Source organism: Patella vulgata, chromosome 7 (assembly GCF_932274485.2).
Source record: "Patella vulgata chromosome 7, xgPatVulg1.2, whole genome shotgun sequence".
NCBI lineage: Eukaryota > Metazoa > Mollusca > Gastropoda > Patellidae > Patella > Patella vulgata.
In genome coordinates, this window is record NC_065885.2 from 12,291,518 (window position 1) to 12,309,163 (window position 17,646).

The 17,646-nt window shown below is 33.3% G+C and overlaps 1 protein-coding gene across 1 annotated transcript in view; it reads right to left on the minus strand.

The window, feature by feature from the left end:
* The window catches only part of LOC126828080 (dedicator of cytokinesis protein 3), a 102,866-nt gene that overhangs the window by 52,629 nt on the left and 32,591 nt on the right, over positions 1-17,646 (minus strand). The window contains exons 12-31 of the mRNA XM_050557657.2: positions 16,733-16,804; positions 15,862-15,937; positions 14,794-14,906; positions 13,753-13,878; positions 13,156-13,280; positions 12,158-12,256; positions 11,366-11,429; positions 10,888-10,994; positions 9,930-10,092; positions 7,913-8,010; positions 7,134-7,226; positions 6,893-6,993; positions 6,127-6,217; positions 5,432-5,484; positions 4,581-4,683; positions 4,053-4,239; positions 3,434-3,561; positions 2,277-2,381; positions 659-757; positions 80-174 (exon numbers count right to left, since the gene is read on the minus strand). Of these exons, the coding sequence (XP_050413614.2) occupies positions 80-174; positions 659-757; positions 2,277-2,381; positions 3,434-3,561; positions 4,053-4,239; positions 4,581-4,683; positions 5,432-5,484; positions 6,127-6,217; positions 6,893-6,993; positions 7,134-7,226; positions 7,913-8,010; positions 9,930-10,092; positions 10,888-10,994; positions 11,366-11,429; positions 12,158-12,256; positions 13,156-13,280; positions 13,753-13,878; positions 14,794-14,906; positions 15,862-15,937; positions 16,733-16,804 (2,098 nt within the window). The remainder of the gene's footprint in view (positions 1-79; positions 175-658; positions 758-2,276; positions 2,382-3,433; positions 3,562-4,052; positions 4,240-4,580; positions 4,684-5,431; positions 5,485-6,126; positions 6,218-6,892; positions 6,994-7,133; positions 7,227-7,912; positions 8,011-9,929; positions 10,093-10,887; positions 10,995-11,365; positions 11,430-12,157; positions 12,257-13,155; positions 13,281-13,752; positions 13,879-14,793; positions 14,907-15,861; positions 15,938-16,732; positions 16,805-17,646) is intronic.

The following is a 17,646-nucleotide window of genomic DNA, read 5'->3' on the forward strand; positions in this document are numbered from 1 at the left end:
TTTTTGTGGACATCTCCACTTTATATATTTCATACATTACTTCTTTTAAATAGTGATTTAAAGTTATTTATCAACTCACTGATTGGTTGTCATTCTCATTGTTGTCCAATCAGGTGGGAAGACATCTTGCCTGATGAGGTCACGAAAAACCAAAAATATTCGAATCAAAAAGTCCTGAAAAGTAAAGCAAAGATAATATTTAAACATCAAGTTTGTATATAAATATTGTTAAAAGTTTAATGTTGTTCTTGTTCACATTGTTAAAACATGCATCAAGTTTGTGTTCAAAAATTGTTAAAAACTTAATGTTGTTCTCAATCAAATTAAAAACAAATGCAATGAAGTGGGGTTTAATGTCCTCCTGTTCTGTTCCAACTGGGCTAATGAAGATTGGCATACACCATGCAGTATGCTATGAGGGAAATTTAGCCCAGGCAGCGGCACTATGGCCTACTCTTATATCAAATTCCAAATGCCAAAGGATCTTTTACGTGCATGCCAATGTGTAGACGGGACATCAGTTTTTTTGTCCAATCCGAATGACTTAGACAGCTGTCCTTGTCAGGCCCTCCGTCCTGTACCACTGACAAGGGGTGACCAAGTCAGAAAATCATGACGAAAATTCAAAGGAAAATATTAATATTTAATTTCTGTGTACCTTGAGTGGTCTGCCTCTAGGATAGGCTGAAAGTAGAGACTCATAATGGCTATCTTCCATAATACGTAACATTTCTATTAAACAGGAAATCAACAAACCCTAAAAGTAAATTTTAAAAACTTATCAGTCAAAGCTGGAGACCTGAAAGTTATAAAGATGAGGGTAATAAAACAAATATTCATGATGACAAAAGAAGTTAATCCATTGTTTTTCTATCATGCATAAGCTTTACTTTTCTTAAAGTAGCTAAGAATTTCAATCAATATTATCCACAGTCTTTGACAGTGCAAACACAACTTATTGGTTAGTTCAAATCAACATTGATGTTGTTATCTTGTCGTGAAAAGATGGGCTTCTGGTATTCAATATTTAAGAAATAGTGAAAATTTTGATCTGGGCACACGAATTGCATGCCAGAATGCTTTCTAGTGCCATTTCTAATAAAGTGACTGGATGAATGAAGCTAAACATATCCAACTGGGGGGGGGGGGGAACTACCGGAGTAGACATAAATAACCAGACATCAAAGACTGCCATTTAATTTACACTCTTCACATATTTCACCGAACATAACTGATTAGAAAGTACAGTATATACAGAAACGATTGAATGTAAATCAGTTTTTATCACCCAATAATACATTCTACAGTAGATATCGCTTGTGTGATATATTTCATAATCTACTGCGATATCTCCTTTGGAGATATCGCTTTACATGAATTTGATTGGTCAGTTGAAAAGGAACTACTTTTTTTTATTTTCAAAGAACAGTTCATTTCTTATTAAAAGTAACTTTTTTTTTTATTAAAAATGAACTATTGTTATTTAATTGACCTTGATGGAAACACTAGGTCAATATAAAGAACTTTGCAATGGTTGAATTGCTATCAAAAAATGATGTATCACTATGCCGTAATGTTCAGTAAAAGTGAAATCTACAGCAAACAATTATATTTATCTATTTGATTTGGGTATGTAAGAAGGGATTGGGTGATAAATAAAATCTCCTACTCGTCTTTTTTGATATCAAAAAATATCAACACTCATTTATAAAGTAAAAAAAAACTCGGCAGAGCCTCTTTTTTTTGTTACTTTATCAACTTGTGTTGATATTTTTTGATATTAAAAAAGACTGGTAGGATAATCTCTATATATACATTTATATTACATTATTATATGTGTTGCATATAACGTATAGAGAATATGCTGAAAATTTCAGTCGAATTGCTCCACTCTAAACCAAGATATTAGCTTTTGAATTTTAGGCTAGCCTCGATCATCATTACTAAAATCGGTACGATAAAAATGCATTCCAATCCGCTAAATATCGCGGGCTAGCGATGACATCGAGAGTTGAATATGGTCTGGATAAGTTAATGTCTAATTAATAATTTAGATAACATTTCAGGCCTAAAGAAAGATCTGCAATAGGCAGATTTAGCTCTTGCATAATGTATGATTAAGCTTTACATCAAGTCCTACCTAATAAAACTTGTGTACCAATTTGAAACCAATGTTAATCCAGGGCCCATAATATTGCTACATGATTAGAAACTGTGACATTCTAGTCGAAAGACTGTAACCCCTCGACGATCTTATCTTTAATATTATTACTTACACCAAAATTAACTCTATGAGATACTTCCATATTTAATAACGATTCTATCAATACATCAAATACAGCCAATACAACCTGACCTATATCATTATGACCTTTTGATTTCTGAAATGTACAAATAAGAAATATGTACAAATATACTACCGGTAATAAGAATTATACAAATAAGAGATATACTGAGAGAGAGAGAAATGGGGCTTAACGTCCACTCGACACAAACTAGGTCATTTTGGGACTAACACATGGTTCAATTTTTATTTCAATAATTCGCTTGCGCGTAGGGGTCTTTAGCAGTGGGAGGAAACCGGAGAACCCGGAGAAAACCCACGAGGTTGGACAGGCGATCCTACTCCTAATCATGTACAACTGGGGATTCGAAACCTCGACAGTTGACTCAATGACAGACCGTATGATACAGCACGCTCGTGCTAACCATTCAGCCATCTAACCCCCCTAAGAAATATACTAATAAGAAATATATAACATATACAATGTATGCAAGAGTTGTAATCAGTATCAATGGGATTGAATGTCTCGTCAGAAATGAAATGGGGTTAAACATCCTACTGTTCTGCTCCGACTGGGCCAATGAAGATGGGCATACGTCATACAGTGTGCTACTCAGAACTATGGCCTACTCTTATATCAAATTCCAACTGCTAAGGAATCTTTTACGGCATGCCAATGTGTACAAGGGACCTTGGTTTTTTATTCCATTCGAACAACTACACAGTCCCTCCGTCCTGCACCACACTGGAAAATCACGATGAACTTTCTCGGCAAATGCAGGGATCGAACACGCAACCTCTGGGGTAGTGAGCCAGCATCTTACCCGCTTAGCCACCGTGGCTCCCCAAATGTCTGGTCAGCAAAATAAGAAATATATACTGGAATACATAACAACAGTATAATTAACTGTAATCAATGGCAATATATAGGATGATCGTCTAGTCAGAAAAATATAGACTTGTATATGAGGGAAATTTTGCCCGGGCAGTGGCACTATGGCCCACTCTTATTTCAAATTCCAACTACCAAGGAATACCTAACGACAGTGTAATTAACTATAACCAATGGCAATATATCCGATGATCATCTAGTCAGAAAAATATTTAATTAATCTATTATATTTATTGATGTTAAATGTATAGACTTGCCTGTTTAAAAGTAAAAAGTTTATCCAAAAGATCTCCTAACGTTTTGGCGGTGGAGGATAAAGCTGCTTTCTGGATGAGGCATTTTTTAATGTGAGCTAGACATAATGGCAGCAGTATGGTTCTTGATTCTGTAATGGTAAAGATATTTAAAATTTTATATATTAATGTCACTATTAATCATGGTGAATATAGTTGCTTGAAGGATTTGCCTTCAGTAAAATAATAAACCTGTTTTTTTTTTTTTATTCTAATTAGGTTTTAATTCTAGGCATGAAATACAAATGCATTCAGGCAATAATCTATACATGTGGGTCCTTATTCATGAAAACTTAAAACTAAAATATTTTTAAAATCCTGGCTTTTCATTGGATTAAAGCTAAAGATTTTAATCCTCAACCAATCAAAGAGCAGGATCCTTAAAATATTTTAGTTTAATTTTTCGTGAAATAGGAACCCGATTACCCAGGAGATTTATCAACCAATTGTATTAGTCCACTCGTAAACATAGTAGACCAATGAAAACAATCGCCCATAAGTGCTAGCTTGATTTAGCAATGGATAATGAGTTGACAATGCTTGTTGCTAGTGACTGAGGAATATAATGTTATTCAATACTTACCATCATCATCGAATAGATCTGAGTTGATTGTCTCTTTCATAAGAAGTGTTTTAGCTTCCACGATTTCTATATTAGAATCCCGAGCTATATGATTGACAAGATCAACCAGTAAACCAGTTAATTCATTTTTACTTATCACAGTTAGAAGTGGAATGTAGATTTTATGTAATTCACTCAATAATATCACCTAAGTAAATAAATATATATAAATTAATAAAATAATACGGAGGAAATAAAAACAAAATCTCCCATTTTATAATAATAATAATAATGATTCTTATATTGCGGTAATTAAGAGGGAGAGAGAAATGGGGTTTAACGTCCACTCGACACAAACTAGGTCATTTCAGGACTAACATTTGGTTTAATTTTATTTCATTAATTCGCTTGCGTGTAGGTGTCTACAGTACCCAGAGAAAACCCACGAGGTTGGACCCTACTCCTTCTCACGTAATAGCGGGGAATCGAAACCTATGCACTTTTTAATTTAAGAAGGTAATTAAAAATTACATCAACAATAATAATTACCTGTGCCTTTTTCAATTTATCATCTTTTGATTGTAGCACCGTACTAAATGTATGAAATATATTCCTGAATATCTTCGGATCAACACTATCAGAACCATAAGAACTGAAATAAAAATGAAAAGAAATTAAATGGGGTTTAACGTCCTACTGTTCTGCTGCAACTGGGTTAATAAAAACGGGCATATGCCATACAGTGTGCTATGAGGGAAAGTTGCCCGGCCAGTAGCGCTACGGCCTACTCTTATATCGAATTCCAACTGCCAAGGGATCTTTTATGTGCATGCCAATGTATACATTCAGTTTTTCGTCGCATCCAAACAACTAGACAGCTGTCCTTGTCAGGCCCTCCACCCTGCACCACTGACAAGGGGAAACCACACGGGAAATCCTGATAAACTTTCTTGGGCAACAGTGGGAGTGAACCAGCGATCTCTACGCTAGTGAGACAGTGTCTTACCTATCGTGGCTCCCAACTGAAATAATGCATGTCTAAGAAAACAAAAAAAAATGAGCGGTAGACAATCTCTCAGCAGGGATTTAATCAGATTAAAAACAAGGTTTGTCAAAAGATTTATCCAACAATTATTGGTGGTGATTGACTTGTTTATATCGTCTATAGATGCTGCCAAATGCTTTAGGTTATCATTTCTGTGTCAATGCTGAACAGAATTGATCCATTTTTGAACCAATATTCTATTCAAAGATTGAACAGAGACAGTATTGTAGTTTGCAAGCAGCTTTAATTGTCTACGATATCACCTTGGAGGAAGTGGACGTAAAACTCTAGTAACGAACAAACAATGGTATGAAAATAAAACTTAAGTGATACAAGTCTCAATATATATAATTACCGTTTAAACAATGAACATGAATTTACAGTAAACTGGAATATTGGTTTCAAAACCTGTATGGAAGAGAACAACATTGATAAGATTTAATATAGATGTTATACACCTGATGACTGTACTTCATCCCATCCAGCTGTGATTTTATGTAGTAATTAAGGTTATAGATTACTTCGTGCACAATTCACTACCAGAAGACTAAGAATGCATCCAAATGATCCAGCCAGTCAGTAAAAAAGAGAACGAGAACTCAGGTCCAATATACCCAGTGGATTAATCTCTAATGTCAGATTACAGAGAGAGAGAGAGAGAGAGAGAGAGAGAGAGAGAGAGAGAGAGAGAGAGAGAGAATTGGGTCTAAAGTCCACTCAACACAAACTAGGTCATTTCGGGATTAACATATGGTTCAATTTTATTTCAATAACTTACCTGCGGGTATGGGTCTTTAGCAGTGGCAGGAAACCAGAGGACCCAGGAGTAAACCCACAAGGTTAGACAGGCAACCCTACTCCTTGTCCTTTACCTAATGACAGACATTGTGATTTAACGCGCGCACTTTAAACTATTTGGTCACCCAACCCCCACTGCCAGATTACAATATTAATATCTATGTAAATAAAGTTCGAAGGAATGATATGTAAAACGCTGATTAAAAAATAGAGTGCATATCACAATTTTGAAAATGACATTATTTCATTTACCTGAAAGACTATTTCGACCGGAACATCAGTTCTAGGATCCGATAATTTAGCTGCCAATTGAACCTTCTCTTGAAGACAATACATCAAATCCCTGAAATACAGATCCACACAATATTATAATTAGCCATTATGTCTTTTAAAATTCCAGAGTTTCTGTTATTATATTCTTAGAAGTCCCTTGAGTTCCTGATATAAATAATCTTCCCAGAACCCCCTTGAGTTCCTGATATCATATTCCCAGAATCCCTCTAACCATACGTTTTTTCTATAACACTCTCAGGACCCCATCGGTTCTGCGGAAGTCAAAGCTTTGCATCATAACCCAATACAATTAAACATCTATGAATAATTCCAAGAATCACATCAAAATTATTCCATTTTGATGAAGACATAGTAAAAACATAGGAAAAATGATCACATTTGCCAGTATTTTGATGGATGAGACAGTGGGGGATGATCATATTTACCTGCATATTAATGGATGAGATGGGTGAATGATCATACCTGTGGATGAGAGATGGATCATATTTACTTTTATCTTGATGCATGAGATGGGGGAATGATCATATTTACCTGTATATCGACAAATGAGAAGAGTGGAATGATCAAATTTACCTGTGGATGAGAGATGGATCATACTTACCTGTATATTAATGGTTGAGCCAAGGGAATGATGCTATTTACCTGTATATTGAAGAATGGGAGGGGGAATGATCATATTTATGTGTATATTGATGGATGAGATGAGGGGAATGATTAAATTTACCTGTGGATTAACGGATGAGAAAAGTTTTCCGTTAAGTATGACTGAAGTACAAACTGAAATTTCTCAAAAATATTATCTTCAAGAATATGGAAAATATGCACCTGAAATAAAATAATAAAACTAATTAATGTCAAATTGAAGTGCCAATGACCATGGTTTATTCTAGATTCAATAATAAATAATGGATTTTTTTTTATGTTTAGTAAAATTTAGCAAAACAGTAAAAAATTAAAATACAAACCAAAGCATGGAAGACATCTAGAGCAAATGGAACCCGTTCACCATTTTTGGCACCAAACATACTGAATAGAGCATCTAAAATATCTTGAAGATACTGAAATAAAAGATCTTTGGAGATATAAATCTTACTCAACTTATTAATGGGACTCAGAGAGGTCTATTTAATAAAATAACATATAAACCCAACTGACAATCTAAATATCACTGTATTTTACATTCATTCACAAGTCATTTTATAAATGCAGTATGTCATGAGGGAAATTTTCCTTGGACAGAGGTGGTTCCCCATATTCATTTTTGCGATCATGCCAACAATCTAACATGTACACTGGACCTACGTTTTTTGTTCCATCCTAAAGATTAGATGCTGTTCCTTTAAAGTCCTCTGTTGTGCACCAATGGTAAAGGATAAACATACTGAGAAATGCTGAGGAACAACACAGAGATCAAAGAAGGGAGTTCCTGAACCAGTGTCTTACTCAGTCAGTTACTAGAGTGAGGGTGAGTGAGAAATGGGGTTTAAAGCCCACTTGACACATACTAGGTCATTTTGGGACTAACATATGGTTCAATTTTATTTCAATAATTTGCATTGCGAGTAGGGGTCTTTTTAGTAGTGGGAGGAACCCAGGGAACCCGGCGAAAACCCACTTGGTTGGACATGCGACCCTACTTCTAGTCACGTACTAGCAGGGAATCAAAACCATGCCACTTGTCTCAATGACAGACTTTATGGTTTCACACATTAACCCACTAGCCCTTCCTCATGAGTTACTTTACCTTGACTATTTCTTGTGATGGTATAAATATAACATTGCGTAAATTTTCTGATATTTTATCCTGGTTTATCATCCACTGTAAGATACTCACTAAACCAGCTGAAACAAAATGGAATAGAAATACTTTATCAACACCTTTACTTCTGAATTGATCGAGTTACAATCGAGTGACAGGTAATTCAGTCCCGACAACAGAGGTGGGGTGAGTAGGTTGAATTGTGACGTAATTGAACCCAAAAAGGAATATGTTATAGCTGTCATGATTGGTTGAAATGGGTTCTTATTCAGGCGGCGTATGTGCTGTAGCCCAAAATTTCCCTTTTTACTCGATTGTCACTATTTTGGGTATTGAGATAAAATCAGTTCTGGAACGTTCAATCGTGTATGCCCTAAGATTTGTATTTTATTATCATTTAACATCCACATTTCATAATTAAGATCAATGACACTGAAACGTTGATATCGTTGACTAAGTAACAAATATACGACACTAATAGATCAAAGTTGTCAGTTTATATAGATAATGTGTTAGTTAGTGAAAATTGTTGTGATCAGGCAGTAGTCATTAAGTAGGTGTTTTGTCACTAAGGCGTTAAAACTGTGACTATTGAATGATATACATCACTATTGTTCAGGTTTGTGTATTCAATAGTGATGGGTGTTATAAACAGTCACCCTTTTACACCAGTAGTGACATCTTTTACAGCTAGTTACACACCTGCTAATTAGTAACAATTGTATAATTTCTAACCACTTTCTATACATACTAAACATTTCTTTAGAACAGTGATTCTCAACACAGGTGTGCCGCAAGATCTTTCTAAGTGTGCCGCAAAATTTTAAACGGCACACTCAGAAAATGCAAAAAACCATGGGATCTCAATTGAGTATTCAATGGTGTCTACTGATAAGTTCATAGCTGTGTTTTTCTTTATTTAGTTTGAGTCATTCTATGTCTCTATGACTAGTCTCTGTTTACGGTTGTCTTCCGTCTGACTTACCAAGCATTTTTTTTTTTGCAAAATTCAGACATTTTTCATATATATATGTTGCCAGGTGTGTCGCTATTTTTTCATGTGTTCCATGGTGTGACGTTGGCAAAGAAAGGTTGAGAACCACTGGTTTAGAGTAATGACCACTTATATGATTTAATGACAAAAATTGTCATCACTAAAATGCCTAACTTTATTAGTCAATGGTATCAGCTTAGAAGTGTGATCTTGAATACTTATATCATTAATGTTTCTAGCCCCATTTCAACGATTATTAGAATGTTTATGTCTCCCTTTAAGCACGAAGCTCAGTCAAGGTCAACTGAGGTCCGCACTGTCACCTGCAGGCTACACTAAAAAATTTGTGGAAATATTTCATTATAATACTTTACTAAACACAAAAATATATATTTATTACATTTTTGTAATGCTAACCTGGAAGTGTTAAAAAAACGCCACAGACATGCATGTGCAAAAGAAAGAACATCAGAAACTTGACAAAATATTGTTATTTACAATTATACATGCTTTAAAGACATTAGTTCCACGTTATTTAATTCAAAGTAAAACAGTTCTCAATATTTCTATATTACCATACTGAATAATCATCTAGCTTTCTCTAATGTAGTCTTGATTAATGTTTTTCATAACAAGTGGTTCTGTTATATTCACTAAATAGCTTTGTTTATCAAGTATATAAAACATATGGCAGGTATAATTACAGTACATAACAGCGGTTGCCAGGCAAGATATGTCCACATTTTGCAAGAGATGGACAGAGAACAAGCTGAAAAGGCGATTTTTTGTACAATCAAGGGACATAATCCTGGAAGTTATGGTGTGACATGCGTCCAATATCTTTGGGATATAAACATATATTTTAAGTTTCATCAAAATCTGATACAAATTTTTCGTACAATCAGGGGCCATAATCCATAAAGTTACAGTCACATGATTCGCACATCCTTGATATATAAGAAAACCCAAAACAAAAATATCAACAAAAGACAAGCATAATTTACTTACTATTTTGCGTAAATTTTGTAGAACACAGTTTCGTTGAAACAGAACAAACTTCTTTTGAGTTTCGTTGAAAAGGTAAATTAATGCCAGCATCTCTATATTCTAAGAAATCATCTTGATAAGTTGGAAGCTTGTTATACCCTTTTATCTTTCTGGGATCATCACACTAGAACAAAAAGTATTGAAACTAATAATATTTTATGTTTATGAAGAGAAATTAAATATTGCGATATCTTATACATGATCAGTCATCCTTGAACTGTACTATACTATTATATTCCAAGGTTCCTTGAACTAACCAGCATTGGAAATGAAATAAAATGGGGTTTAACGTCCTACATTTCAGCAACAATAGAGTTAGAAAAAAAACCAAACACACGCCATGCAATGTGCTAGAAGAGACATTTCTCCTCACCCTATCCCGAACACTTAAAGCAGCAAGTCTAAACTTTTCTTTAGGCGCTGCATATAGCTGTGAAACTATTATATTCCAAGGTTCCTTTAACTTTAACCAGCTTTGAAAATGACATAAAATGGGATTTAACGTCCTACTTTTCAGCAACAATACAGCTAAACATACGATCATACGCCATGCAATGTGCTAGAAGGGACATTTTGCCTGGATAGCAGCATTTCCATCTAAGCTTCATCAAATTACAACTGTTGAGGGTTCTTTATGTGCATGCCAATGTGTTTTTTTGTCTCATCATATTGACTAGAGGCTGTTCCTTACCAGGTTCTCTATCCTGCACCTCTGACAAAGGTGAATAACCAGGATTGAACCTGGGACCTACTGGTTAATGAACCAGTAACATATTCATGGGGCCAACATGGCTCCCTAAACAGCCTTGATTACAGCAAAAGATAATAACGTTCCGATATATTGTCAATGTAAATTTTGGCATTCCCCTATATTACATGCCTATTCGAATAATGACTACACTTTTCGGCTCATAATTACCTTATATATACACAATTCATGACCACCATCTCTTAACATACGAGAATATTTATCTGTTACACGTAAGTAAGAAAAGCCTTGAAGTTTCTTTTCATTTTTATCACGAGCTGAAAAAGTAGATATAGGGAGTTATTATTGAAAATCAGTTAAATAAACAGTATTCCTTGTTTAACAATTGCAGCCTATAAAGTGCTAAGAAGACTTTTTATAAAGGAGCATAACTCTTGAGTTGATTGAAAAAATTTGAAAATTACTAAGTTTCTTTCTTTGTGCTAAACAACTTGTACAAATTTGAGAACTTGAATCAGATTATAATTGAAGAGTTTATTGACAGTAAGATCACATTAAAATGAGGGCATATAAAAATATCTTTTAAAAAATTGGGTAACCGACTAGTTTCAATGAAATACTTTTATTTTTTAAAGAATTATAAATTGAATTTTTTTTAACTGGAAACTTATATCATACTTGTACTTACTTGAGCAATGATAAAATTCAAATCTAATGTGAGCTCCAGTAAATTTTTCTATAGGTATAGCCAACTGAAGAAAAAAATAAATAATAATAATTCACCAAGAATAAGACAGATCATATCTTTAAAATAAATTTCTAAAATAGCATTAAACTGTTGACTCAAAATTAAGCTGGTTTAAAAAGCTTGAATCATGATTATCAAGTTGTGTTCACCTAGTGTGCTTAACAGTCTAGATTAATTTGTCTTAAATAATGTTCAATTCATGGTCAAAATGTTTCAAATTCTCTATTTCACAACATCCTTATTTTAATCTTCTGAATCATAAAATAAACAATGCTTTTTATTTGTTTTCGATATTTATTTTTTTAGCAGTTAATCGTCTATAATTTATTTTATTGTTGTTGTTTAATGTCATTTATAACACCAACTTGTAAGTACAATTATATTCTTCACTCTTGAAACATTCATGCCATAAAAAAAAGCACAAAAGGAGTCCTGAACATCCAGCACCCTTATATACCAAGAACAAAGTCAAATTTGTTTTCATGGAAACTCAACAATGATTAATTCTGAGAAATTTCTAATCAGGAAAAGGCAAAAACTATAGATTGATGTTTGTACAAAGTTTCATAAAAACATTTTGAATAGTTTATGAAATATGCTCCAGAAACAAAACCGGGATGCATGGATGGATAGAGCCCATTTCAATATTCCTTAACTTTATTCGGCGTAGGATAATCAAACATTATTTATTATGTTAAATTTATTTTAATTACGTAAAAATATGAAACTTACCCTTATTATATCATTCCATTTTGGGTTATTGTGGTGATAAAATACAGCTGATCTATAGACAGTTAAAGCAACTTCACCACAACCGCCGTCAATACAAGTCTATAATATATAACATATACATAAAAATACTGGGTTTCAAAGACTACATTGGTGACAAGACTATAATATATAACATACACATAAAAATACTGGACTTCAAAGTCTACATTGGTGACAATTTACTGCTGAAGAGTAAGTCAGATAAGAACTAATACATAGGGTGAGTTAAATTTACTCAACTTCCAATCACTGTTTTTTTTATGAGAAACATCTTTGATCCAGAAACACCAAAATTTGCACATAGTTTCTCATTGATGTATTTGATACAGTAAAACAACAAAAGTTTTATAAAGGGCTATATTTTAGTTAAAAGGCAAACAATTTTGAGTAAATTCTTAACTTCAAGGGGCATTATGGGAGATTAGATAAAGAGCTGACAGTTCTCGCTATAATAGTTAAAAAATAGACAACGTAAATAGAATATGCTGAAAATTTCAGTCAAATTGCTCCATTCTGAACCGATATATTAGCTTTTGAATTTTAGGCTAGTCTTGATCATTATTATTAAAGTCGGTACAATAAAAAACAATGTCTAAATTATATATATTTCATTTAATTATTTTTCAAAAAATGTATTCCAATCCGCTAAATATTGCAGGCTAGTCATGGCATCGAGAGTTGATTATGGTCTCGATAAGTTAATTAATGTCTAATTAATAATTTAGATAACATTTCAGGCCTAAAGAAAGACCTGCAATAGGCAGATTTAGCTCTTGCATAATGTATGTTTAAAAGTTCAAGTCTGAGAATGTTTTGTGAAACTGGGGCCTAGGCATTTTAAATCTGTGTCATCTGAAAAAGATAACTATATATGACCCATCATGTAGTGTTTTTCTCTTTAAAACAGGAGTTTAGACAATGAATTGAATTAATGGGGAATATAAATAATTTAAACTTACAGGAATTATATGACCACCTTCATCATAAACTGTTACATCAACTTCAACATTCTTCGCCGCTTTCTTACTTCCTCTTTCAAACTCAGCAGAACATATGGTTATATATAAGTCATTTCTTACTTCACCTGAAATAAGAAGAACACCCACAATCTGCACATAGAAAATAATATCTAAACTAATTAGTTTACATTTGTTTCAAAATATGAAAAGACCTCGGTCATCTAACAGACCCACAGTGGCAGAGTGATTCACTAACTGACCAGAAGGTACAGGGTTCGATTCAGGCGTGTGGACCCTTCAGCCTTGTCTCCCCTTGTCCGTTGGATGGAGGGCCTGGCGAAGAACAGTGTCTAATTGTTCGGATTGCACGTAAAAGAATTCTTGACAGTTGCAATTCGATGACGAGTAAAATGTGATGTTTGTGAAAAGTCATTTAGCCCACCAAAAAGATAAAAAAAAATTCAATTCATCATCAGATTTTTTGGGAAAGATTGTCAAAGAACCAGAATATATTTTTTATTGCGGCCCTATAAAACAAAATGACAGCCAAATAAATTGTTATTTACAATTTTTTAGTTTCAACAGAGATGTACATACCAGGATTTACAACGTCAGAAAAACCAAGTTTTTGAACTATAGCTATGTCCTTTGTAAAGAGAATTGGGTTCTCTCCCTTTACTGCTGTCAGATCACCATCAAACAACTGTAAAGTCACAGCTATACCTGGAAAATAAAATTGTTTATGGTAAAGTAACAATCCAAATTCTGGAATTGAACACTCACACTTCAGAACACTGAAGATCAGGCCCCAGGTTCACAAAGCATTCTCAGATTTAAGTTAAAAATTTACTCAACTATCAATCACTGTTTTTGAGAAAAATCTTTGATCCAGAAACACAAAACTTTGCAAGTAGTTTCTTATTGATATATTTGATACATAAAAACAAACAAAAGTTTTATAAGGGGCTATATAATTCTTAACTTAAGTCTGAGAATGCTTTGTGAAATCGGAGCCTGGTGAATACTTTACAGTGACAATGAGTCTACACAATCGGAGCCAGGTGAATACTTTACAGTGACAATGAGTCTACACAAGCCAGAACAATTTGTTGACATTAATCAACGTTCTATTATACTGATTGTCGAACTTGTATTTTAATTTAGAAATTCAAACTCTCGAACTTGTAATATAGCCATTGTTTATCTCCCTACAGCGTTAATTAGCTCCCAATTTTAACATTTTTTGCTTCTGCAAATTAAATTGTAAATAATTTTTTAAATCATTAAGAGAAAAAAAGGGGGGTGTTTGAAGTGTATCTGAATTAACAATATTTCCAATTTAATGTGAATGGGTTTATAAACTAGTACGCAGAGGCTTAAAATGAGTAAAGGGGCGTCAATTCGGCCCAGATCAACGAACATGTAATCGGTGCAATGTAATGTGATGTCACACATAAAACTAGTACAGAGGTTAAATAAAGAAGGCTTTCGCATTACCGCTGTGAAACTGTTTGTGATTGGACTCGGTTGGATTTTATAAATTAATAACTAAATTGCTACTGTAACTGTCTTGTATTGTAGATTTCAATTCTGGACAAAAATATCGGTTAATCGATATCTAGAGAGAATAATACATACCAGAATTTGCTTTATCTGCACTGGATCCTTTGGGAATGCTTTGTGCTTGACTCTGATATTTTTTAATGAGATTTTCATGAAGTTGACTAATTGATGATTCACTATCTGCACAACTAAAACAAATAAATTTATAAATAGAATATTGTACAGTAAAATTACATATGTCTCATATAAATCTATAATTACATGTCTCATATAATTCTATAATTACATATGTCACATAAACATCTATCATTACATATGTCTCTATACATCTATAATTATATGCCACATAAACATTTATCATTACATATGTCTCTATACATCTATAATTACATATGTCACATATAAATCTATAATTACATGTCTCATATATACACATCTATCATTACATATGCCACATAAACATTTATCATTACATATGTCTCATATACATCTATCAAACAGTAAAAATGCATATAAATCTAATATTAAATGTCTCATACAGGGATTATAGAGTGATAAATGCAGGTCCTCTAAAAATTGCTCTCCTGGTCAAGATTTAGGGGGACTGTTTAGAACACTCTCCTCTAAATGTTAAGGTGGATAGGAAAAAAAACAACCCCAAAAAACAGTAATATTTTATCATTTCTAATTAAAGAAATTTAAGAATTTGTAAAATTAACAAACATATTCAACACATTGTTGTCACTGCCGTAAAAATCTCCCAATAACAATTCGCCTTGCACACAAGTACGTTTGTCCACATTTGTCTTGTGTGAATCTATATGGTACTGATGCTATGAATGTTTACATTGCTGATGGATAGATATTTTGTGGTGAATAAGTTACATATTTGTCAGGAAATAATTAATGATTTTGTTGATATTAGAGCACACATTTAACTGCGCTCCTCATTTTGAAACAAGGAGTATGAAGGAGAGCATGTGTTAGACACTTTCTTCAAATGGGATGATCTAACAACTTTGCAGATCTTACCAGAATCTTTAAAACCGATGCAGGGCATCATAATTTATAAAAAGACAATTACAAATGCAAAGCCTGTAAACACATCACTCTCACACTTAGTAACTTGATACATGTCCTTACCATTGAACCCTGAACTGGAAATTTTTTTGATCAATTTGACCTTCTCTCGTTCTCAAAAATTCTTTTAAATAGAACACTGTAAGAAAATAATATTTTAATTTGAATAATGGTGGACAGAGAGAGAGGGAGATAGAGAGAGAGAGAGAGAGAGAGAGAGAGAGAGAGAGAGAGAGAGAGGTGTTAATGTCCACTTGACACAAACTAAGGGATTTCGGGACCAACACATGGTTTAATTTTATTTCAATAATTTGCTTGCGCGTAGGGGTCTTTTAGCAGTGGGAGAAAACCGAAGAACCCGGAGAAAACCCACGTGGTTGGACAAGTGAAACCATGCCAGCTGACTCAATGACAAACCTTATGATACAACGCACACACGCTAACCATTCGGCCATCTAACCCCTCCGAATAATGGTTGATAGTCTGATGTTGATAAACTGAGATGAGAATAAAAACATAATGTAAAATAATGATACCATATAAAAAACTAGAATACAGCCTGGAAAATGTCTGTGATGGATGGCTTATTATTACCAGGCTTGTACAAAGCCTAAATATCTGTCAATCAAACATTTTACTAAAAAGGTTTACCTGATCTTACCTATATGTACATTTATTTAAATGGGATTCAGTAACTAACTCAGAATAACACATGACACAATTATATGGAATACAAGTTACTTACTTATATATAGACTAATTCTAGACGGCATAATTATAAATTAATGGTACAGACCTACACCCGGAGGTGACTACCTCAGCCCCCTCATCCCACCCCTACTATACCACTGTATGCAAGTAGTATTTGGTATTAAAGAAATGATTTTATGAATCGTACTCAATTAAACTTGTAAAATAAATAATCAAAACCTACCTGAACCTCCCCAAGGCCTTCTGTATTTATATGCAGGTGTTTTTTTACTTGTATTATCTATTAACACTTTACCTAAAAAATATAAATATCATTAGTCAATAATTATCTTTATACAAAAATAACTGTATATTAATTACGATGTGGCCATTATTATTTATACAGGTGAGAAATACTAATATGTGACATTTTATTTTTGGAATTGATAGATTTCGGTTATTCCAATTTATAGATCTTTTCAATCTTAATGAACAAGAACCCAAGAAAATAAGAAAATAGTGCTTAAGGCTCTGTTAATTCAAGTACAATGGACAAAAGAATTGGTATTTCTGTTCCTTGGACCATTGCACAGGATGTGAAGTCACAATTTCAAGATGGCGGCAATGACATCATGCTTGGTTCTTGGTCCATATAGTAACATCGTACTTGTTAACATACATTTTTATTGATCAATTCTAAAACATGCCAACTAATATAATAATAAATAATTTCTTTTTACTTCAATTCACAAACATGCTTTAGTGTATTCGACTGATAATTATTGTATTAAGTCTACCTATAAAGATGCAACCAGGGCTCTCATTTCTGACATATGTGTCAGTCTTGTCTGACTGACAGAGACATTGACCAACTGGAGAACTTATCCATCGGTCAATTTAATTTCCTATAATGTTTATTTTCAAAATACTAAACCTTAAAATACAATATATACAGTTAAATTTATAGCTTGTATATATTCAAATATCAGGATAATGCTACAATTGCCATATTCTTAAAAAAACACTGACTGGCATACTGTTGAAATGAAAGCCCTGCTGCAGCAATTTAATTTCTAATATATTCAGTCAGTTTCCATATGAATAAAACAATATAAAACATTTCTCAGGACCTAATAATGATTAGAATATAGTATCTAT